At 31.3% G+C, this 25487-nt stretch overlaps 1 protein-coding gene across 3 annotated transcripts in view; it reads right to left on the bottom strand.

Annotated features, from left to right (window-relative positions):
* Positions 1-3008: 3008 nt before the first annotated feature.
* Positions 3009-25487, bottom strand: part of PPM1B (protein phosphatase, Mg2+/Mn2+ dependent 1B) — a 67979-nt gene continuing 45500 nt past the window's right edge. Inside the window, exons 3-7 of one of the 3 annotated variants that reach the window (XM_074286706.1) lie at positions 17987-18104; positions 16197-16308; positions 15377-15434; positions 4771-4796; positions 3009-4211 (exon numbers count right to left, since the gene is read on the bottom strand). In XM_074286706.1, the coding sequence (XP_074142807.1) occupies positions 4163-4211; positions 4771-4796; positions 15377-15434; positions 16197-16308; positions 17987-18104 (363 nt within the window). In that variant the 3' untranslated portion in view covers positions 3009-4162. Of the gene's footprint in view, positions 4212-4456; positions 4797-5513; positions 6601-15376; positions 15435-16196; positions 16309-17986; positions 18105-25487 lie in introns of those variants that run through there. The other 2 variants (XM_074286707.1, XM_074286705.1) reach the window with 2 other exon arrangements.

Genomic DNA, 25487 nt, shown 5'->3' with positions numbered 1-25487 from the left:
AGAACCAAAATGATAGGGTGAACTGTATAACATTTCAAGTAGTGAAAGCATTTTATTGATTTTTTTCATTCAATCCCATTGAACAAACATATTAATGACTTATGTTCAAAGAACTGTGCTTTACATCAGACACTGTAAACTACTTAAATTACAAATAAAAGGACATAGGCAGACACATCTAAAAAGTACAGAGCTTACAAATTTTTTGATTGAATGAAAGAATGTGGTATATATTATCAAGTTATTTTGAAAACTATTGTGGGCAGCTAGGTGGCCCAGTGGATACAGCACCAGCCTTGAATTCAGGAGGACCAGAGTTCAAATCTGGTCTCAGACACTTAACACTTCCTAGCTGTGTGACCCTGGGCAAGTCACTTAACCCCAGCCTCAAAAGACAAAAAAAATTAAACTATTAAAATTCTTAATGCAAATCTGTAACGACTTACTAGATATGGTTAATTAAAACTTACAACAAAAACTGAATGTTCTTTCTACATTCAACAAACATTCCTTTTCACTAGATAGCTAACAAAAACTATCAAATTAAATTCCCTCAATTTGAAAGCCAGATCAGTCTTTCAATACCTGAATAAACTCAGGAGACATTGATTTCAGATATGTCCAAGATCACAAGGTAGTGTCTCTTGTCTCTTCAACTGCCCCCACCATCTATCCAATCAGTAACTAAGGCCTCTAACATCTCTTTTATTACTGCCACCAATCTCGGGAGGACTCGGGAGGCATCACCTGATGCCTGATATAAGGGAATAACTGGTTTGGGTTTCCTTCCTGAATTTCTTTCCAATTTAGTCCACCCTCCTCTCACTTTCTAAAGTGCCCTCTGAGACACTTACTCAATAAACTATACTAACAGATAATTCAGCTCCTGACTATGGGAATTTTCACTAACTTGTCTCCCTTAACTAACAATATCCTCTCTTCTCATACTGCCTCATGACTTTTCTGGCTTTGTCCTAGTCAAAAATCCTACTTTCTACAAAAGGATTGCACAAACCTTTGCATTTTAGTGCTTCCTCTCTGTTTACACCATAGAGGTTTTTTTTTTTTTTGTACACAGCTATTTGTTGTCTCCCCAACTAAACTCCAAGTCCCTGGAGAGCAAGTGCTGAATTATGCCTTTGTTTCTTTAGCAATTAGCAGAGGGCAAGCACTTAATGCATTGTTATTGTTGAACAAAAATAATCAACTGCTTTTCCCTCAGTTTGAAAGCTAATTTTTCAGCATCTAAAAAAATTTTTCAGGAGACTTCTACTTCAAATAGATATAATGACCAATCTATATGATCATAATATGTAATATAAAACAAGAAAAAAAAAATTCAAGACTAGAGAACATGACTCTATGGGTACAAAATAAGGTAAGCAATTTTATAACATTCCATTTTGCTCTAAGAGTGGGTTCCAATGATTTAGAGATGGAATGGGAATATATAGGTAGCCTAAGAAAATTATCCTAATTTATTAATAAGTCAATCTAATTTCTAATTCAAGTCAAAAGGATATGATTAGAAATTTTTTAAAAAAGTTTAACTTTAGCCAGATGGTAAGTCTTATTATTGACGAAAAGTCAAGGCACATATATTCAGTATTCAAAGTACCACTTGTAAAAATTAAGGAGAACACAGCATGTTAAGTTATTATTATTGTTGTTGGCAACTCAGATCCCAAGGTGAAAAATTCTACATAATGTCAATAAATTTGAATTATTACATATAATATTGTAAAAGCTAGTACAATAATGATTTTAAGTATCTGGAACTCCTAGTTCAATCAAAATCAAATGATAGTTCAATCAAATCAAAAAATGACCTGAGGAAATGGACATTTTAAACAGGCCTGCTATTGTTTTATTTCAGTAATAACAGTCTTTATTCTGCTTTTAGGCTTTGCTAGACATTCTTAAAAAAATTCAAGAATCTAAGTAAATAAGACAAGGCACTATGAGGGCATTAAACTCAGCTTATTATTAAGTGAAAAGCAACAATAACTATTTGGAAAAGATTATAAAGAATTCTTGGCTATAAATATGCACCAGACACTCAAGACTTACAGTTAAGAAGCAGTTAGTTTCAACTCATGTATTAAGACTAATGATTTTCATGTATTCTGGGGTGTTTTTTTTAAAAAAAAAAAAAAACATTCTAAATTTTTGTTGACAAAAATAATGGATCCCAAATATCACCTATTACTTTCCTCTTACCCCAATAGTCTACTACACCCTTCTAGTGAACCTTGATGGTGCCCCATTGTTAAAACTGTAATAGTTGGAATTTGAGGAAAATGATGAAATTCAGCAAAAAACTTCATTACACACACACACACACACACACACACACACACACACACACACACACACACACACACACACACACACAAATATACATCTATAGAAACTGCTTTACTGAACAGATATTGATAGGGATTTGGGCATAGAATGTTACTTGTAACCTCAAATTGTGTCTGAGTTTTTATCTCATTTATAGTCTAATTTCTTTAATCTGGGGAAATTTGTAATATTAAAAAAAAACAATGTCCCAAGAGATCAAATCTATATCACACCATGAAGCTATTATCTTACAGAAATTTTAAATATAGTCAACAATTAGAACAGCATTAAGGTGTTGAAAATGAACTAGGTTATTTCTGTTAATAACTTACTGTTGAATACGGAGACCTGTTCGTTTCTTTTTTTTTATTTTTTAAACCTCTGAAGTTATAAGAATTGATTTCACTCTGACCATCCCCCTGAAAAGGTGGATAAAAATTAAAGTTAGATATTTTGGTACAATTCTATTTAAGAGTAATATGGATTTTAATTAGTATTACTCTAGGCATTTTCTGAAAATCTTTCTTGAAATACTTTTTTTTACCTGAATGATCTTCTATCATTTTACAGTAAGTTGTATACATTGCAAGTTTTATAATTAAAATATACTCTAAAAATATTATTTATAAAAATGCCTTATACAAAATAGCAACATATCACACTGTTTTTATCAATCCTTTATTGAAGATAACAAGTTGGTTATGTTCACTGCATTGTATGAAACATCACAATATCATACTGGGAGGTACTATCATCAGTACAGGGTTGGATCAGAGCGGACAGTCTGAACAATAAACCATTTTGCATTCTTCATTCCCTATCTTTTAACAACCCCCAAACCCGGTTAACATTATTTAAAACACTTTTAACTTACAAGGCTAAAATCTAATGAATAAATAAAATATACTGTGGCAATAATTGTCTATAGACAAAAAAAAAATCATATGCACAATGAAATTGGATGATTAGAAAAGCTGGCTGTAGGCAAATGTGTCACTGTACAGACACAGCTTAGGGAAAAAGTTACAGAAAATAACCATGAATTCCATTTCACACAAAACCAGTTGATGACTCATTAGCTTAAACTACACACAAGGGCAATAACATCCTCGCTGAAATACAGTTTAAACAAATAGGAAAATGTTTACAAGGCATCCACATCATGTAAATCATATACAGATGGATACATTCATTGCTTTCCCTACCCAATAGCTTCTTTTAGATAAATACTCTTCATGTTCAGCATTAACTGGGCTTAATACATGCACAACTCAAAAAAGAATTCAGAAAATTAATGTTATTGCAAAAATAGAATTAAACTAAGAATCTTCAAGTACCATACATGACAGCCACTCTGTACCATGCCCACTGTTTATAAAATGAAAGGTCACGGAACCCATGAAAATATCTCTGTAATATTTTCTTAGATCTAAAATAGATAATTTTAACTGTATTTATAGTAATCTCAAAGTGATATTCTGAGTTCTGAAAATAATGCAAAATAAAAATACCAATTTTACATAAAACTTGTTTTTATCTTAAGCTGAAAAAAATCAAACTATAGAAAAACCACATTTAGAACAAAAAAAAAATCACAATTTACATTATAAAGGCAAATTTTCATAATAAAAAATTGAAGCAGTGAGATGTCAAAGCAAATTGCAACTAATTATAAGTTAAATCAGTTTGGTTTAAGAAGACTTCTGAAGTTAGAAGTTAAGGATGTGTTGTGCACATGGGTAAAATTCTGAAGGAATTTTGATGCCTAAAATCATCTTATTATTGCCAAATACACTTATCTTGAAGCAAGGCAACATCACAATTTGGACACTGTTGGAGAACCCAGTCTGGTATTACAGGTAAAACTGAAAAATAAAAAAAAATAAAAATAAAAATAACAACACTAATAAATACACATCCTATAGCATATTGCCCAACTGACATTCCAAGCCACAGAGCCTCAAAAGCTTTCCAACTTGGTAAAGTGAAATAAGTAGCATCTCAGACGATTATTTGTACTCTTACATGCTTATATGTTGTGAGTTTTGTTAAAATAAAAACCAGAATGTATCTTCAGAGTACAACTATAATCCCATGCACCTCAGGCACATTTATTGATTTATGATAGTTTATTGATTTATGGTAGAATCACTCCATTGGTTTCTAGTAATCAAGTTCAATACAGATGTAATCAGTATGCCTGAGGTTGGCAAAAATACTGTGTAGTATAGGCAATGCTAAGAGTGGCAATATCAGAAAACACAAAAATGAACATATGATGGAAAATTCTGATAATTTTCTGCTCATTTCACAAAATGTTGGAAATCCACCAGAATTATTCCCTGGTATTGAAGAAAACTGTGATTAAAAGTTTTTCCCCCAATTTTCAGAATCAAAAGCATTTTAGTAGATTTGTAAGGCTACCATGGGTCTTCTAGATCTCCAGCACCCTACAGGAAGAGAAAAGGAAGAATATTAATATTATTCACCTATAGTTTTCTCACAACGGACTGAATTTCAAAAGTTTAAAAAGGAAAACAAAAATTATACAAACAAAAGTACCTTCTATTGAAAAGCTGCTTTTATACAGAGGTCATTTCCATTCACACTATCAATATTGTATTACATTTCAAAAATTCATCTGGAAATGGCAGAAAGCTAGATATACCGATGAGTATTACTGCCACTTCCATTCCACTTAAAGTTTATTCACAAATACTTTCAGAAAAACAAAAAGTTCTTCTTAACTGAGGCGGAAATTTTTATTGTTGTTTATGTTTTTTAATTTAAATAGAATTTCACAATCAGAGGAAAAAATATAAATCATTTTTGCTTGAGTAATCAATAGCTATTTTATTTGAAAATAAATTATAATAAAAACAAAACAAATATGGCTTTAAAAGTATTCCTACTAAAAATTGTTTTATTATTTATAAAGATGAATATTTTTATTAAAGTAGCTACTTTTAAAAATTATATGGATGAAATAAAAATTTATATTTTCATATATGTATTTTTCCCTGAAACTTAAAAATGATCAAAGCTTTGTATAAAAGATTTGCTTGCATATTAAGAAATTTCTGATTTGGATTAGGTTTCTAGTATACAGATGGACTTTATAACTGTAATCTTTAAAATTCATTTTAAAAAATTACAGCATGCATAAATTATTCCACATTTCATGCTTTATTGGGGGGAAGTCTTAAACACAAATTTTTTTCCATACTAAACAGTTTCATATACATTTTGTTGTACAGATATCATCTATACAGAAACTACAAACCACAGTTTCAGGAATAGTACACTTTTTCTAAAAACTATATTTGTTTTATAGAGAATACACAAAGTCAAAAGAAACATTCAATCTCTCACAAGTTCTAAAAATAAAACTATATAGTGCTTTAAATAAATACAATTTCAAACAACATGTCAGAGAGCATTCCAAGAAAGAATTAAAGGCCATCATCAGCCTTTCTGTAATAACTAATGCTAAACAAATGGCAAAATTATAAAACTTTTGAGTTCACTATGTAAAACAATGTAAAACAATAAAGTTCTGTATTAACAATGGACCTGTCCACAACAGAAATTAAACTCAGTTTAATGAAACAGATGGAACTCATCTGGTGTAATCCAATTTTAAGGAAAAAAAAAAAAAAAACAACAACAAACTACTGACTTCAATTGGTGACCTGATTTCAGGCACACCCTATAAAATGAAAACAGGATATATAATTTTATTAAATTTAAAGTACTACAGTAAACGCTGAATTAATTATCTGATAAAAAGTATATGCAAAAAAGGCCTTCTTAAAAAATAAAGACTGTACAAATAAAACTAGTTTTCCAAGATTCACATAACAAACTGATACACAAATGCATACATTATACTAGCTAGGCAAAAAAGTCAAATCAAAGACCATAAACATATTAACAAAAAGAGAGAATTCAAATGCGTGAATCGCTCATCTGTGTCCCTGAATCTTCATTAGAATGTTCTAATTCAGCAATTTCACTTTTTGTTTCAGTATGGGGTTCCAGCATTGTCACTGGGTCTCCAGCATCATTGTTCGAAGAAGTAGCTCCAGCAGCTGATTCAGCAGCGCTTTCTTCTCCCTGTACTTTAGCTAGCCTGTAACTAGTCAGCATCTCTTCCAGAAGTTGTCGGTAGTTTCCCCTATGATTAATTCTCATTTGCCTGAGAGCTTCCACCAATTTTCCCTGTGATCCACTTTCCTCAGCATCATCGGAGGCCTTTTTTTAAGATTCAAGACCCCAGTGTCAGTAGACAAACTAGGATAATTTAACATATAACATAACATACTATAGCAAAAACACTCATTTCTCTATCATGAAGTGTATTGTCTAAGCATAAGACCACTTTATTAAGTAAGCAGAATCTAAGGAGTCTGATCATGTACATATAAAAAAATTCCATGCTTTATCATCTATTAAATATGCAGTATTCAAATGTTATTTTAAGAGAACAGATACACCTTTATATTCTTTCATGCTATATTTTATTAGAAATTATTTTAAATTTATGAAATAAAATTCTGAAAGAATATTTTTCTTCAAGAATACTCTTCAAGAATACTTTAATGATTTAATTGTATATAACTTAAGTAATGTTTTCCAGCATACCCTGCTATAAAATCTAACAAATGGTCTTATGATATTTATTAATAAATTACATAACTTCAAATCATTGGAAAAATAAATATTCCTATTAATAAACCATCCCCCCCAAAAAAAATGCATTTTGTGTTATGGGAATGAGAGAGATCCTATCCAAAAAGTAACAAAATAAGTATCCTATCCAAAAAGTAACAAAATAATCTTTTACAAAAACAAAAAATTAACTTTCATATTACATTTTAAAGACTTGCAAAAGAACATAAAATTAATAACCACATGAATTTGCTTTAAAAATAGGCAAGTTAGAAAATTGTATATAAATTAATTACTCAAAACTGGATTTGGTAGGTCTTGGTTGGAAAAATAAATTATAAAAACTTACTTTTATTCTTAAAACAAGCTTGGAATATTAATATAAATTTAAAAATAATTAATAAATAATAATAGTTAAGGCAAACTATTAACAACTTGAATTTTACTTCCTATTAAACTTTAGACACAATTGTAGTCTCTAATTACCTTCTACTCAAAATCTACTTGAAGTTCTCTAAAGATTATCAAACAATGGATATTTGATATAAGATAACCTGATATAAACCTTTTATCAACTTTGAAGAAAGATGATCTGCATTTCTGTAATAAGAGTAGCACATTTTACCAAACACAATATAACTAACCTTAATATTTAGCTTACAAGAGTCAATGAATAATGGACCATCGTTTGCTTAAAAAAAAAATTTACATTATTGTACTAATAAGCTTTATCTTTTTATTCTTTAACTCCCAATCCTTCCCAATTCTGGAATTTCTTATTTGAAAAATTTTCTGAACCCTCACTAAAACTGAAAGTTACCACATGCTCTGAAGTTATGTCAATTTCTTTTGGGATTGAGTGCCTACATTATCTAACGAATGGATCTTACTAAATTTTAGGATTTTCCCAATTGTACTTAAACTATCACTCCTTCTGATTCTACTTAGAATAGATGGAGATGTGAATGAATGAACAGAGCTAGTAGGTGATTCTCTGCCAGTTTCCACTTTGGAAGTAGCTATACATGTTCTCTTTTTCCTCACATCGCTTCGTAGGTAGTATACTCAGTTCCAGTGCAGAATACAAGCTTTTTGAGGCCTAAATCTACTTGGGGATTACATCCCCAAAACCTGTCACGCTACCCCATAAAGAAGTTGTTTAATGATTGCTGACTTAATTTGATTTAACTCACCTCTTACCACTATCCCCCTTATGAGCTGTTTATTTTTCTCTACAAATGTGTATGATTCCCTCATATAGCTTTTTTTAAAAAGTTTAGATGGTGGCCTATAATTTTAAAAATAATTGGTCTAATTATACTCAGTAGCCACAAAGAAATTAATTCCCTTATTTTATAGATGAAGAAATGAAGGCCCAACATGAGGAAATCATTTGTGCATGGTGATATTTGGAGTCAGAAGACCTGAGGTTACATCCTGGGTATGTTACCATGATCTGCATGACTACAAGGGTCTCTGGAGCTTTTATAATGTATAAATCATATCACAGAATCAAACTAAAGCTGGAAAGAAATAGAATTTTAATCCAATCTCCTCATGTTACTGATAAGGATATGGAGTTGTAGAGAAGGTAAATGAGCTGTAACAGAAGAACCAGGACTAAAGCCCAGATTGATTCCAAATCTGGCACATCTTTTAGTAAAAATTTCTCAAAATGAAAAAAGATGCATTGAAGTGCATGAATACTACCGCTCATGGATCTTCTCAAATGTTCCTTACAAAGAGAGTTTGACAGTGGTCTTAAAATCAGGAAGACCTGGATTCAAGGACCACATTTCATCAAGATTCTATCAGACATACTACTGCGGAATAGTTATTAAAATGCACTGACAGCTCTGGAGAGTTTCCTCATTATGTTTTCTAAATATGAATAGAATAGAGTTCTTTCCCTCAGATCCTATGACATCATGACTAGTTGTTACTGGAATAGCACCTTGAAGACAGGTCTTGAGGCTCACAGACTAGAGCTCTTTTCATAATACTACATTGTTTTCATATTCAAGAACATAGGTTTTATATTTATCAATAAAGTATAGTAGAATACTACAGATTGGATAATGGCTTTTCCAAAATTTGTTATTTTTTATGTTTTAATATTTCTCAAATTTACAAAATCAGGAATCAAATAATCACAGAAGGTAGAAAAGATAGCATGAAGAAAAGCTGGAAAAATTCCATGATTTAATAAGTCTTGCCTCCTTGGAAATGAAATCACATTTTCACCTAAATGGAAATCAAGCTGACAGAAATTTTAATAGCAGTTAATAAATGTATATGATTTCAATGTCTCAAAAGTATTAGAGATAAGAACAAAAAGCTCAAAAGTAAAAGAAGCATGTGTAATATAATACTAAGATTCTTATGGTGATAGTGCAGTGAAAGAACACTGAAAAAAGGTTGTTAGAATCACTTACTCAGAAGCTATGTAACCCTGAGCAAGTCACTTACCCTTGAAAGAAGAAAACAGTATCCTTACCACTTAACCTACAGTTTAGTAAAAGGTTATTTATTAAGTACTATTTGCCAGGCACAGCATTAAGTACTAGGAATACAAAATACAAATGGTTAGTAAAAAGGCAGGCCCTGCCCTCAAGGAAGGACAGGTAGTGGATAGAACCTGAGTTTATATCTGGCTTCATTCACTTCTTAGCTTTGTGACTCAGGGCTTTGTGTGATCACTTGATACTGTTCACCTCAGTAAAAAGAGTTGCAGAAGGAAATGGCATATTGCAGTATTTCTGTCAAAAACCCAAATGTAGTCAATAATGGAACCAATTAAACATCCTCAAGGAACTGTCATCAAATGGGGAAAATAATACACAAGCTATCTATGTAGGAAAAATAAGAAATAACTATAGGATAGGACTATATAGATAGGAGCTAGAATTAATAGTAGTAAGGAAACACTTCTGCAGAAAATTAGATTCTAAATGAAATGTGAAGCGAGCCACCTCTGCAAGAGGAGGGAATGCATGGGGGATATCCAAACAATACACTCAGAGCTGAGAAGTATGTTGCCTGAGTAAAAGCAAGGAAGCCAGTGTCATTGAACTGAAAAATTTGAGTCAGGGAGAAAGACAGAAGGCGGCTAGGTTATAAAGGGCTTGGAAAAAAAAATTTCATATATGATATATATGAGGGAAGATATATTCAAGAAGAAATTGGCAAAAAATTGGGGTAGTGAGGATAGGAGTGAGCAGTGCAAGGATGTGAGCCTAAGGGACTGAGAGTATGGTAGAGCTTCCAACAGTGTTAGGGAAGTTAAGAGGAAACTGAATGGGGAAGGAAGGAGAAAAAAAAATGAATTCAAGTTGGATATGCTGAGCTTAAGATGTCTACTGAACATCCAGTAAAAGATGAATGAAAGGCAAATGGAAATTTAAGACTGGAGGTCAGAAGAGAGATCAGAAGAACAGACAGATTTAAAAATCATCAGCTATGAAAGCTGATGAGATCACTAAATGAAATCATATAAAGAAACAGAAGAGGTCTCAGGACAGAATCCTGAGGAAATTAAGAAGTAATGATCACATAGGTAGGAGTAGTACCAAGAGAGAGAATCAAGGAAAAGAGGTAACCAAAATGTCACCTGAAGAATGTCAGCTGAAGAGGGATCAACAAGAATAAAAACAAAAGGTCATCCTAGATCTGACAATTGAGAGATCATTGATAAGTCGAGTAGCATTTTGGTGGAATGAAGGTAGAGAAAAAAAGAACCTTAACTAAAAGATGAAGAGCCACTATGTAAAGTGGAATTAATAAGAGGTAGAGAAACACTGCCCAGAAGCACTAAGGGTCCAGTTGAAGTTGCGTAACAAATATGGTGGACCCAATCAGAACGATTTTAATACTTTCCCCACCTTTAAAGAAAATAAATGCAGCAGCTCTTATATGGGACTGACAGAAGTAAACAATAGGAATGTTACAAGGCTGACAAGGCACTTAGTAGAGACAGGATGAGGCAATAAAATAACTACAGGGATGCTGTGAAGCTGGCAGGAAGACACCTTGATAATCAAATAGTCCAAATGCCTCATTCTATGGAAGAGGACTTGACCAAAGTCATAGGGATAATAAGGAGCAGAGCCCATATTTGACCTTACACCTATCCTCTGATTCCAAATTCATATTCTTTTTACTATACTTTGATCCATGAATGTAAACTGGTTAATGGATGTGATTCTAAAAAAATTTTTTTATATTTATAATATAAATATAATATAATAAAAATTATTTTTATATTTATTTTTCATATTTATATGTACAGGAAAAGGTACTGGATTTAACTTGTGACACTCAGGCTAACGTCCTCATATTGCTACTTATTAACTAAGATGTTAAACAAGAGGCTTGCCTTTGAAAATTTTAATCTCTTCAAGTCCTTTGGAATTTGAGCATAGGCCCATCAGTTGGAGAATAGCTGAATAAGTTATGGCATATGAAGGTAATGGAATATTACTGTTCTATAAGAAAGGCTGATTCCAGAAAATCCTGGAAAGATTTACATGAGCTGATGCGTAGTGAACTGAGCAAAACTAAGAGAACATTGTACACAGTAACATCAAGATTATATGATAATGACAATTCTTCTCAGCAATATGGTGATGAAAGCAATCCCAATAGACTTGGGATACAAAATGTCATTCACATCCAGAGAGAGAACTATGGAAACTGAATATGGATCACAGCATAGTATTTTCATGGTAAATATACCTACATCTCTAATTATTTAGAGAGAAAAAAAAAAATCACGTCAATTTTTTCTTTAATATTGCTTCTTCCCTGTAATTATTTTTTTAAAGCACAGAATAAGTCAGACTCTGAAATAAATCTAACAATTAAAGATTAAATACATTAAAGTGCATATTACTCAATAGTTCCAAGCTTAATATACTATATTGCTTTCCTCCCCTTCTACAAAATATCAGAGGCCAAATAAAGTTAAATCTTTCTATGCTATTTTTCTCACTTTTAATATTTCTATTTCCACTGTCAGGTTCTTTTTGCCAATAGACTAGATTATCAGTCTCACAACTGATTTCTTTTTGGTGATCTTTTTTTTCTGACCTTCCTAAATTTTCACATAAAAAACTAAAGAACAAAACAAAAGCAAACTTCAATGGCTTCATGATATCACTATGAAAAGGTCCCAAATTCTTATGCTAATATTCAAAACTTCCTTATTGCTAGGTCCCAATATGGGTCTAAATATTTAGACCCCAATGGTCTAAACATTTCAGAAAAATGAGTTTGATCCAGAACATAGCTAAAATTTTCCTTCCTTTACTCTTTAACTGCACTGATCTAAATATTATCTCCTTTTTAAGGCAGTTAAAAACCTACTACTTTATCCATGACTAAAAGATAACTATGCTTTGAAATGACCTCTTATCAAGCTTTTTAAATTCACCTAAGGACTAATCATATTTTGCCTTTTGACATTTCTTCTAGTATATTAAACTGTTATTTAGCCTTTTATATCTTACTACTTTATTTAACTGGGGCAGCTAAATGATATAGAACCTCATACACTTATACACTTATAGGACCTCAGACACTTAATAACTGTGTGACTCTGAGCAAATTTAACCCTGCTTGCCTCAGTTTCCTCATCTGTAAAATGATCTAGAGAAGGAAACCAACCACTCTAGTATCTTTGCCAAGAAAATCCAAAATAGGGTTACCAAAAGTCAGAAACAACTAAACAATAACTGAACCTTATCTGACTAAAACTGGAAACTCATACAACTATTATGTATTTTTCATAAATATGGGCAACAACACTTATTTTTATGGGAATAGAAGTTTCTACCCTAAAGTAACTATCATCTAGAAGCACTTTTGTTAAAAACCTCTTAAGAGATTCTTAAATTATATATTAAAGGAATGTATCTATTTAGGATAGGAAAGAGATTATTTCCCTATGATATATTTTAATATCAGAACTATCAGGAAATACAGCATCTTTAGTTACACAGTAGGGCATGTAAATAAGATTCAACATAAAACTGTTACTGCTCTTAAGAAAACCATGGATAAAAAAGCATTACAAAATTGGCTATCACAAAATCCCCTTTATGTTTTAAAACTATGTAAAAAGGAACACATGCACGCATACACACACAAACACCCACACACATACCCCCACTTGCTTCAATAAAGATAACAAGAAGGTAAGAATTATTCTTTAGTAATAATGTTAGCTTCCAAAGTATATTGAATACTATTCAACCTTTAAAGTTCCTAACATTCTTGTCTATAACGTGTTGATCCTGTGTATACATATATATATATATATATATATATATGTGTGTATGTATATATATATATATATATATATATATATATATATATGTGTGTGTGTGTGTATGTATGTATCTATAAATTTTCTGAGAATAACACTGAAAATTATTAATTCATTTTTTAAAATTAGGGCTTTTTCAAGGATTTCAGGAACTTAAGGGGAAAAACCTATAAAAAAATAAAATATACTTAAAAGTATGTATATGTAATAAAGTAAAAATAAGATTAAAGCTATGGCTCCCTAAAAATAAGACCCATGTCTGAATTATTTTAATCTTCTATAGCAGGACTTTTTCAATTCACAACCTCTTTTCATCTTTAGAATTTTTTACATGACTCCAGATATTACAGTATGTATAAAATAGGTATACACAAAAACAATTAAGATAAATCATAATTTAGCAAACTACTTCATATGGGGTTGCAACCCACAGTTTGAGAAGCTGAGTTCTTAAGTAGTGTCTTACATAAGGAGAAAATAAAATCAATATTTGATAAATGAGTGAATTACGTTTAGCAAATGAGTTACTAGTGAATTGTTAGATAAGGTTAAAATTTCACCTATCCTTTAGACAAATCTTATTCAATTAGGAACTTCCGATTACAGTACAAACAACATTTTCTGCAATTCTTATGACTGCTCAAAATTCCTATAAAATGATGCTAATCAACACAGAGGAAGCCTCTCTATGACTTTCAACATTTTTCATTGATCAGTGCAACATTTGCACTTATACAACTTATAACCCTTACTTTACTAAAAAAAATTTATTTTATTACATTATATCCTTCCTGGCTTTCCCTTTCACACTGTACTTTTATTTTCAAATACTTAATGCCTCTACTCCTATTCAAAAACTGTACTGTAGTATGGACAGAACTAGGAATTCCTGAAACTAAAAACCTATAAACATTTCCTTTTAAGTATATTCTTGCATATACATACATAAACACACACACATACACATACATGTAAATACTGGGCTATATGTATAACTTCCTCATATATAATCCTTATACAGCATTTGGGGTATTTTTCTCAAAACCTTGTTGAAGTGTTATTGCCTAGCAGGACCATTTAAAAATCTAAGTTAAAAAATAAACCCTTCTGATCCTTGTATATCTTAATTTCTTGATCATGGTCTAAGCCTTTCAAACTTTAAAACAAAATCTGATTCTGCTAAAGTGAAAGAGCAGATATTCAATTTAACATAAGCTTATTTGGTACCTAATAAATACAAGGCACAAATAATTTATCAGACACTTCATCAAGTTCAGAAATTTGCTTTTTTTTTTTTTTTGACTTGGTGTGAATATGTTCCCTCTAGAGAGCCTTTATTAAGAGTTTTCATGTTGTAACTATGACTGAAAGCAATTAATTGCTTAGTGGCCAACTTTCTGATGATAAAAGCCAGCATCTACTGGAAGTCTTTCCAGTTTTTATATAGAATGTTTTTCTCTTAAAAGTTTTATCACTTAAAAAAGAATGTTTTATGAATTGATTTAAACTCCTTTCATTGCCTTTCCCCATTCTATCCCTTCATTTTATATAGGGAATATACTGTCTCATCTTGTCTCTTGTCAGTAGGCTATTATTAGCAGTAAGTAGTAGAGTTTTGTTTGTAAGTTATGATTTTTGTTGTTTTTTTCCTGAAACCATATAAGCAGAATGGTTCATTAATAAGAGATTATAGGGGAAAGGACATGATCTTACAATTCACAGTATAATTTAATTCGTATTTCCTCCATTCACTTAAGAGCTTACTGCACATTTTCTCTAAGATTCTTTTATTTTTACAATAAAGGTATTCATCTGGATGGGTATATAGGAAAGTTAAAATGAACTGAATTTGTCCAAAGGCAGGCACTACATATTCTTTTCTAAAAACAGAACTAAAAACTTATGACAAGTGATTTCTAGTATTACGAATGAAATGAAACATTATCACATCTAAATTTTACTACGTATATTCTAGCTATATTAAATTTACCATATTAGAGAATTACTTTTAAAGCTTATAAAATAAATACTTACCCCATCATTCTCTCTATGTGGATTTAGTCTATTATAAACAGCCTCAATAATATAGCGCCTAAAAACATGGAAGAAATAGCTTTATTAGTAAATTAAAACAGCTTTAGTTTTGTTCTATAGCCAGTCTCCAGTGCTATAAGAATTCTAGTTCCTGGAATCTGATGAATCTTGAATTATCCTACAAAATATATTTTTTTCATTACTTTTACTCAAGGGGGCCTTTACCCTGTTCCTAAAAAGGATCTTGCCTCTTGGACCAGAAAGGTCCATTAAGAATGGTTAGAAGAATATTTAAGACAGTTTTCAAGTAGTTTCTAACAAAATAATCCTTTTCCAAGTTTTACCTAGTAGTTCTTTAAGGATCACAGATAAACCAATAAAAGACAATGAACTTTTTTTTTAAAGATAGTGCTTGATGGCTTACAAAGCTCTTTAAAGTGATTTCATTCAACGAAGCCGCTAGTTGAAATCCTGCCAAATTTGGAGAATCAAAGCATAGGGGTGGCTCTGCTGGGCACAGGAGTGAGGACAGACTTGGGCATAGAATCCCTTCATACTAGCATTCACTTTCTTACCATGACCAAGATTCAGCTACCTCATCTGTCAAATGCAAGTTAATAACTAATTTTTACCTCACTGGATTATTATGAAAATCAAATGAGATAAATATAAAGTGTAAGAAGAATAACAGTTATAATAATTAATACTAATAATAATTGTTTATGTTATTAATTAATATTACTAAGTTCTCATTCATAAAGATATTTAATTATCTTTATTTAATTATTATAATGCGAGAACTACTTTTTCTTCTACTTACTTGCCAGCAAGACCTCCCCCTGGAGGTAAATTAGGGATATTTTCTGCAGACAATATGCGCATGATATGGGCAAGATCAGGCATTCCTTCTTCACCAGACTTCTCCATAATTTCTGCATGCAAACAAACACCACTTAAATTCATAAAATGATCATGAAAAATAGTATATTTTGTCAAAAGACATTCATTTTCAAAATGAGTAATAATTAAAGCCTTAGTGCATTTAATATTAACACTTGTTTGCACATAAGAAATGATTTTCAAATTTAATTCAAATTTTATTTAAAAAAAAAAAAAATCACAAAGTTAATTGGTATTCTGATTCCCAAGAACTTGGCAATCCAGGTAATCCATTTGGATAAGCTATTTAAATATTTCTATCTTTCAAAATTAACACATTACCTAGAATAACTAGAAAATTCCAAATTTTACTGCCGAGTTCCTTTAAAATATTCCTTTTAAAATTGTTAAGGAAAAAAATTCCTAAAAAACATAGTTAGAAAAATAATAAATACCTTATAATATATAATATATATAGCATACTGTGTGTATATATATATAGTATAATATATACCTTATATATGACTATAAACTATATGAAAAAGAAATCATTTTATATAGATTATAAAATAATATTCTAGTAAGTGCTTGGAGTTAAAATAAAAAATATTAACTAGGCATTCTCATGAGTGAAGAAAAGCACATTTGTAAGTACTTTATCACTGGTAATGTGGACTATTTTTATAACTAAATCTTTGAAAGTAATTTAACTTAGGTATTGTGATACTTTTCATGTATCTTTTCATGTATCAATGTAATATTTTTAACTTTTCCCTCCAAAGTACTTCATAGACATTTTATTCTGAACCAGTTAAAAGTGGGTATCAAAATATAAAACTAGATATATTAAGTATGAACAACAATTTAAATGATGCAAAGGAGGATGCCAGAAAAGAATTCAAGCTATGAGAGAAGGGGTAGGTTCTACTTGACAGAGAGTGAGGGTCATTCATTAAAAAGAAAGTTTGGCAGCTTTTAGTGGGGAACATATAAATTTTGAGAAGAGTCATTTAAAAATAACTTCATAAGAAAAATTGTCTGCCTTAACCTCAAACCTGTAGTTAGTATCTGCATTATACATTTGAACACAGAGATGTCAAAAAATTAGTTATAAGTCTATTAAAAGGTGCTAATAACAAGGTCAGCATAAAAATTCCACAATCAACAGTATGAAGGAAACACTAAATTTTTTCATTATATCCTTTTTGGCAATAGATAATAATAAAACTTTTGAATGAGTTTAAGCTGCTACAATTCCACTAACAAAGTAGATAATAGTTACTAATGATTAGGACAACAAATCCAGTATAACTAGGAATGTAGGCATTGAACTGTTATTTTGAAATAATTCCCCGCCTTGCCATTTAGAAAGTAATAATTTTTTAAAAGTTTTTCCCCCGGGGGCAGCTAGTTGGCACAATGGATAAGAGCACCAGCCCTGAATTCAGGAGGACACGGGTTCAAATGTGATTTCAGAGACTTAACACTTCCTAACTGTGTGACCCTGGGCAAGTCACTTAACCCCAGCCTCAGAAAAAAAGTCTTTTTTCCCTTTTCTATAGGACTCTCACATACCTTGGCCAAATACTGACTACCCAAAAAAAGGTTTATTTACTTTTTAAAAAACTTTTTACTTGGAAACATTTCATCACAATACCCAACTTCAATCATTTTGTTTTTAAAAGCCGATACAAATCTCCCTTTCCACCCTTTCCAGAGTAGATTTCTTACCTTCAACCCGTGATTCCAAGTGCTTATCCAAGTCTGAATCTTTTTTCACTGCCTCATCTGAGACCTTAGGAGCATTTGAAAAACAAACTAGCACAATACTCATGTTATCTCGACTTCCCTGTATATTAAAGAAGGGAAAAATTAGATGAGTTTGCTTTTTTGGGTTTCTTTTTTTATAAAACAGTTTCTAACCATACGTTTTAAAATATATGTGGAACATATTGCAAATATAGTTTACTTAAGTATTCAGTAAGAAAATATAACTTTACATTGGGTTAGTGACAACTAATCTTTCAATGACTTGAAAGATCTGTGGTTTCCAGGTGTGCCCTTAAATTTATTTGATTTTTGTGCTTGGCTAGGTCAAAACTTAGTTGAAATCCCTGACTCTTTAATCTTTCTCATCTCCCATATAGATTTTAATATAAAACCTGTTTAGCATCCTTCTTAACTTTCCCATCCCCTCCTTTTTCTTATACCTTCTTATACCGTCTTCTAATACCTGCCACCTCCACACAGACGTTTAACATCCCTGCTATTTCTTGAAAAGCATATAATGACTTTCAAACTGGCATGCCAGTTCTATGCCAGGAATGCTCTCCTTCCTCATCTCTGCCTACTGCCTTAAGTCCCAGCTATAATCCCACATTCTATAGAAAATCTTTTCCACTGCTTCATCATTTTAGTGCCTTTTATTTCAAGCATGTGTGTAAATAGTTATTAGCATGTCCTATCCCCTATTAGACCTATGAGCTGCTTGTCAGCAAGGAATGTCTTTTGCCTTTCTTTGTATTCCTAGAGCCTGACATGTAAGAGCTCAATAAACTGATTACTATCTTTTCTTTATCCCTATGTTCATACTGGTAACTTCAATTAGTTACATATACTCTCCCTGTCTACATCTGCTGCATTCCATCAATTGTAAACACCAAAGGGAGAGGGAGTAGATTTTTTTGTTTTTTGGTTCTTTTTGGGGGGGAAATGGGGGTGGGTGGGTACATAAATGGTAGATCACATCCAGTGTTTATCATAATTATGCTCTGTTGTACTGTGTTGAAGGAATAAATAATAGCAGGACAATCAATAAGTTAAACCAAAGCATGAAGGCAAAAAAGGCAGAACTTTTAAGGGTTCACTAAAGCCCACAAGAGAGCAAAAATTATAGCCAAATTACTACCATTGGATAAATGGAATTAGATTTAAGCTCAATGTAGAAGTATTTCATCATAAACAATACAAATTAATATAAGTGTGTAAAGAAAAATCAATGCTATATCTCTTCCCAACACATAGCAATCAGTCACAAGAGATTCACTTTAAAGTCAATTTTTTTTAAAAAGTCAGTAGCACCAAAAAGGGAGGTAGGTATGAGTCATCTAGGGCCTCTACTTAACTAAAAATCAATATACTCACAATAATAATAATCAAAACCCAGTACAATAACTCAACTTGTACAAAGGAAGGAAAGGTATTAGGAGCACCCACTACTTCCAGCTTCATAATGTCTCATGTTTTTCCCTCATCTAACAAATGCTTTACTTTTTTTTACTTATCAGTTAAAGACGATTTATGGGGCTGCTGCTATACTTAATTTATATTCCTCAAATGTGTAACATATACACAAAAGATTCTATTAAAAAAGTATTTATTGCAAAGTATGGCATGTCCTTTTAATCTTTTATGTGCTATAATGGAGGTGAGGGTAGAGGTTATGATGGTAAGGATCTTTGTTTAAGGAAGAATAATGATGGCATTTGTAAGATTCTATTCAAATCTAAGATAGCTTTAGCCTTACCTCACCTTACCAATAACCTGACTGGAAAAATCAGAACTGGTTTTAGATATAGAGCTAATTTCAGGGATCCTTTTTAAATAAAAAAAATATTTTAATTTTCCCCAAATTTGGTTGGCCCTTTAAGTCAATTACTTCCTCTCCCTACTACTGCCACATTTCCACAAGGTAAGATACTGTAGCATATCTACTGCTTTACCATCTACCCACTTCAACTTTTTGCAATATGTTTTTTAATTGTATCATTTTACCAATTATTTTCTATTCAAAAACACTAATGACTATCACTAAATCCAATAGCTTTTTTTTTGTTTGTTTGTTCTCCATTCCTCATCACTAGATTAAAAAGGATAAACAGTACCTGTTAAGGGTACTGGACATGTTCAGTTCACAGAAGGGAAAATTTGGTGATACAGATCTTGAATCCAATACCAAAATGCTGTTTTATAGAAAATAACAAATTTTACTTGGCCCCACACAGAGGGTACAACTAAGAACATTAAAATCAAAGCTATAAGGGAACAAATTTCTAGATAACTTCTTAAGAGTTAAAAGCTGTCTACAAGAGCAACTGACTGTCTTAGCAGATTGTTCATCAATAGAACTTAAGCAGCAAATCAACAGCTAGCTTCTTGTCAGAGACGGAGAGTAAAAGGGATTCTTGGAAGAGATAACAAAGTACAAGGAGAAGAGTTCTTAAAACTGGAGAAGCTAGCTTAATATATCCTAGGTTAAGTATTTGTTATAGTAGTCTTCGACTTTTCAGACTCTCTGAGCCTGAATGTACTCATTGGATTAGATGATCTGTAGTTTCTTCTATTGTGATCTCTGCAATCCCTGCCATTTCAGGTTCTGTGACTATAAATAAGTAGATTTCTATTTATAAAGGATCTTAGAGCACAGTATTTTATAGGTAATGAGGTAGGGAAAGACTTGTCTAAGCTCACAAAGATGGCAGATCCAGCTAATTGTAATCGTTTATAATCAACCAAATGTGATTGTTTTAATTTTGGTTATCAAGTTTGTTTCTGTGATAAAAAAATCTATAGTTCTGGCTGTTTATTCATTTACCAAAAACAAACAAAAAACATTAGGATGAAATAACCTAGACAGGTAAGACTGACTGTATTTATTATATTCCATTCATCTACCCTATATGCATTAAATATACAAAGAGTCCAAAAGTTAATATGCTAAAAACAGCTAAAAGAACTAGCTACATGATGAGGCAGCCAAAAATCCACAAGCATTCCTGCTCTTAGAAAATACAAAAGTAATTACACGGCATTTCCTTCAACCATAAACAAAGAATGAGAAGGTAAAAATACTATTGCTATTACCAGAAATAAATATTCATCCATATGCTTTACTTTTACATTTATCTGTACTAATTCTTTATCAATTACAACGTTATATTTTGTCAGTTATTTGAATTAAAATCTTGCTGATCAAAAATTACTCTTCACTTAATTCAAAGAAATTAATCATATTGCCTTCATAGTTTATAATTTCCGGATCACAAATTTTCAAAGTCAAGAATAGATTGTCAGTTAATGAGCAAGAAAAATGCTGAAGTCATAAGAACTTTATGAAAACAATAACTAAATAGTTCTCAATGCAGGGAATGCATTTTTCACCTAATGTGAAATAATATAAGAAATATATAGGTGGCGAGTAACCTCCCATTATACCTTTATACATTTTGAGGACAGAATTATTGCGTAGCACGAAAAGTAGTCATCATTTGAACATAAGAACCAAGTACAAATATTATATCTGCAACTCATTAGCTATATGTTAATTCAGTTAATTCAAGTTAATTCAGTTGTGTCAGAGTCCTCATCTATAAAATCAAGACAGCAATGCTTTTACAACTTAACATTAAATACTTCAATGAGAATACTTTATTAAGCAAATGCTTTGAATTCATTAGGTTCACTTCATTGATTATGCCTGAACTATTCTTCCTAGAGGATCAACTTTCTTTTGCATCTTAGAAGTCCTCTCAGCCTTCTGCAGTCCTCCTTTTGACTGAACTACCATTTTAAGGAGGGTTGTACAAGCCATTTTCTCTTCATGTCTCACCAGGCTGCAATCCAGTATTCTCAATAATGCTCCCCACAAGTTACGTTCATTTCCCTCACTTATTTTCATCTTTCATTTATGTGCTGTCTTCCTTTATAAGAGGAAATTTTTGTTCATATTTGCATTCCAAGCCTCTGACACACTATAAAAATGCTTGTTAAATGGCTACCTGACTAATAACTAAAAATTCCTCTGCACCTCCATATAATGATTCAATGCAATTTTTTTGGTCTTTACCACTAGAAAAACCAATACAGAAATGAATAAAATTACAGAGTACTGCTTCTAAATAAAGTGAAATAAAGATCAAGTGTATCAATTATTGATGTCGTGTCTGGTCCTTCTCTTTTTGGCAATTTCAATGTTCATGTTCGTGTCTACAGCAGTGTGGGAAAATAAAATGAAAAACTAAATGAAACAAACCAGTTATAGGCATGAGTAGAAATTTTGGTAACAAAAGTATATTGAAGCAACTGAATAATCGAATATTTGAGAAATACCAATGGGCTTCAGCAATTATTTGTAGTCTTCAATTAGCATGAATAACCCCAAGTGGTTGGCTTAATGAAGACATAATTCCATAAGGCAAATATCTTACAAATCCAGGTTCACACAGCAATATCCTATCTTAAGTAGCATTATTTTTCAGTTTACATATGGACTAGCAGCTTTTAATTGCATTTGAAATATGTGATTTTCATCTTTGTAGAAATTTCCAATTTAAAAACTATCTTTATTGATGTAATTGATGTACACTTCCAAAATTTAGTCAAAGAGGTGATTGAAGAAGATACTATCACATCCATCTCCCACCTCTATACCTATGCTATAGCTGAACTCTATTTCCAGAGGTGCTTCCTTCAAAACTCAGCTCAAACACCACATTCTATATGAACCTTTTCCTGATGCCCAATTATCTGCTACTGTTCTTTCTCTGATTACCTAGTATTTATTGATTTATATGTATACACAATCTTGCACATAGTTCATAAACTGGAGATCAATCAACCAATATTTATTAGAGCAAGAGGCCTGAGGTAATAATGCTATCACAATTAGTCCAGGCAAGAGTGATAAAGGGCCTGACCTAGATGTGAAAATGTAGGAACACAATATATAAAAAATATATATATAAAAAGCAGTTAATTTAAAAATAATTTATCTCAGAATTCTGTTAAATACTCTGTGTGTGTGTGTGTGTGTGTGTGTGTGTGTGTGTGTGTGTATATTACCACAGGCAAGTCATTTAAACTTCTCTGAAGACTATATATTTCAAAGGTATCAGAATACTGTAGAAGAAAGATAATAATCTGGTTTTCCCTGTATCAAAGAAATCACATGTCCAGTCTCTATCCATTAAATGCTTATTATTTTAGTGTAAAGCTTTATCTTTAAAATATGAGAATTGTTAATTGTAGTAACATCTATATTCCTCTACAATGAATATCAAAATCCTATAAAATAGCTTATCTTCATTCGAAAAACCAAACCTTTAATTATATAACAAGGTGCCCATTAAGTGTCTTATTCCAACTAAAAAGATTCACTATTTCTCAAAGTAACCAATCATTTTTCTACTTCTCTAGGAATGAAATGTCCATATTGCCAACCCCAGCAAAAGTTCCCCTCCCAAACTAATATTTTGGGAAAGAGGGAGACAAACATGAGAAAAAAAAAAAAATTCCAAAAATTCCCTTCCTAGGGAAGGAGTGGGGTAAAATGATGTTCCATTATACCAATCATCTAGGCTCAAAATTTCATTCCTCCCTTTACCCCCTTCAGTAATCTCCCACATAATCTAAACCTAACCCTAACTGCAAAGAAGACATTTTAAAAAAACATTTCCTTCAATATTCAATACAGTGACTCTTAAATACACCTCTGTACAAGATGAATTGTTTTAAGTTATGACCCATAAGGAAGAAGCTTAATATATAAACACAAGTTTTCAAGAAAACCTAATAATGAAGTTAACTTAAAGACACATTCACTAAAATTCTTTTCACCACAATGGCAGATTTCTTAATAAATGGGGGCAGGGGAAATAATTAACAAAAAAACCATATAAATTACATATAAATACTGTGAGGCATAAAGATATAAGTAAAAATTAAGACAGGCTCCTGACACAAAGCAGATAATGCAGTGCATAGATATTTTTACCTCCTGTGAAAATGAGTAGCTCTCCCCTCTCTTAGGAAGATATGTCTGGATATAGGCTTTAGTCTATAGCAGCTATAGAAGTTTCCCTCTCCAAAGGTAGTTTTGAACTTAATGAATGGAGGCAGGGGAAATAATTAACAAAAAAACCATATAAATTACATATAAATACTGTGAGGCATAAAGATATAAGCAAAAATTAAGACAATGCAGAAATCTAGCATTGAACCAAACAAGACACCAAAGCATCATAGAATAAATTAGAAAATAGAAAAATAACCAAAAGAATCACAAATATTGAAACACAAAAATATGGTGGAGGCTGATATATCAATTTAAAATACAACATGGAAAAAATAAAGCTCAATTACAAATGAAGATTTCAGGCCAACATTTTTGTAAATAGGAAGAAGATATCAAGGAGACAAAGCATATATCACATCTTGACACATATAAAACAAAATACTCTCTGGCTGGCTCAAAAATTCTATAATATATAAAAAATTATATACAGAAAAATTTTGTACTATATACATACATATATGTATAAACACTATATATATATATATATATATATATATATATATGTGTGTATATATATATATAAAATATAGTATGTGTGTGTGTGCGTGTGCATAAAAACAAAAGTGTATTCTTAAAGTCATGGAACTCCATTCTCATTTTTATATGGATCCTCTACTCAATAACAGATTGCAGGAGCTCCAAAACAAGAAACTAAAACCTTACACTGGAAAAAAAATAGAGTCAAGTTTCAACACTAATCTTATTCATCTCACTAGAAAAAAGAAAAAAAAAAAGTCAAATAGTTCTCATTCTATTAGAAGCAACTAGTTTGGGGAAAAAATGTACTAGAAAAGAACTGAGAATCTTATTACTGGATTAACCAAAAAGCCAAATAAAATGATACCACTTCCAGAAAAAGGCCTGAGTTAAAAATAATAAACCCAATTATCATGGAAAATATATGAAAAGTTTGCCATAATAACATTTTAAAGACTCATGGATTAGAACACTAAAATAGAAAAACATATTTTTTAGAATGTGACAGAAATAATTTGTCCTTCAATAAAGTGAGTTTATTCAAAAAGACCTGCATAAGTTATGACCTTCAACCAAAAAAAAAAATATATGACCAAAATAATTGATCTGCTACAAGTGAAGAAATTAAAACTAAGATTTGGTTGACAAGTACATGAATAAGCTTTTAATAACTCAAAAAACCATCCCTTTTAGAATGAATTAAAAGAAAAAATATCAAAACAAAAACAAAGCAATTGGAATTCACCCAATAATTAGTTAATAGCTTCCATTCTCAGGTCATTTCCTATGGTGATAACTTGATGGAATCACTGCCCAGTACCCTTTCAAAAAACTTCAATGATATCTTATCACCTTCCAGGATTAAACAAAAATTTTTATAAAATTTTTCAAGCCCTTTCCAAT

The sequence above is a fragment of the Sminthopsis crassicaudata genome, chromosome 2 (genome assembly GCF_048593235.1).
Source record: "Sminthopsis crassicaudata isolate SCR6 chromosome 2, ASM4859323v1, whole genome shotgun sequence".
NCBI classification, from domain to species: Eukaryota; Metazoa; Chordata; class Mammalia; order Dasyuromorphia; family Dasyuridae; genus Sminthopsis; species Sminthopsis crassicaudata.
Note: the sequence above shows the minus strand (reverse complement) of the source record. Positions and strands in the feature narration are given on the sequence as shown.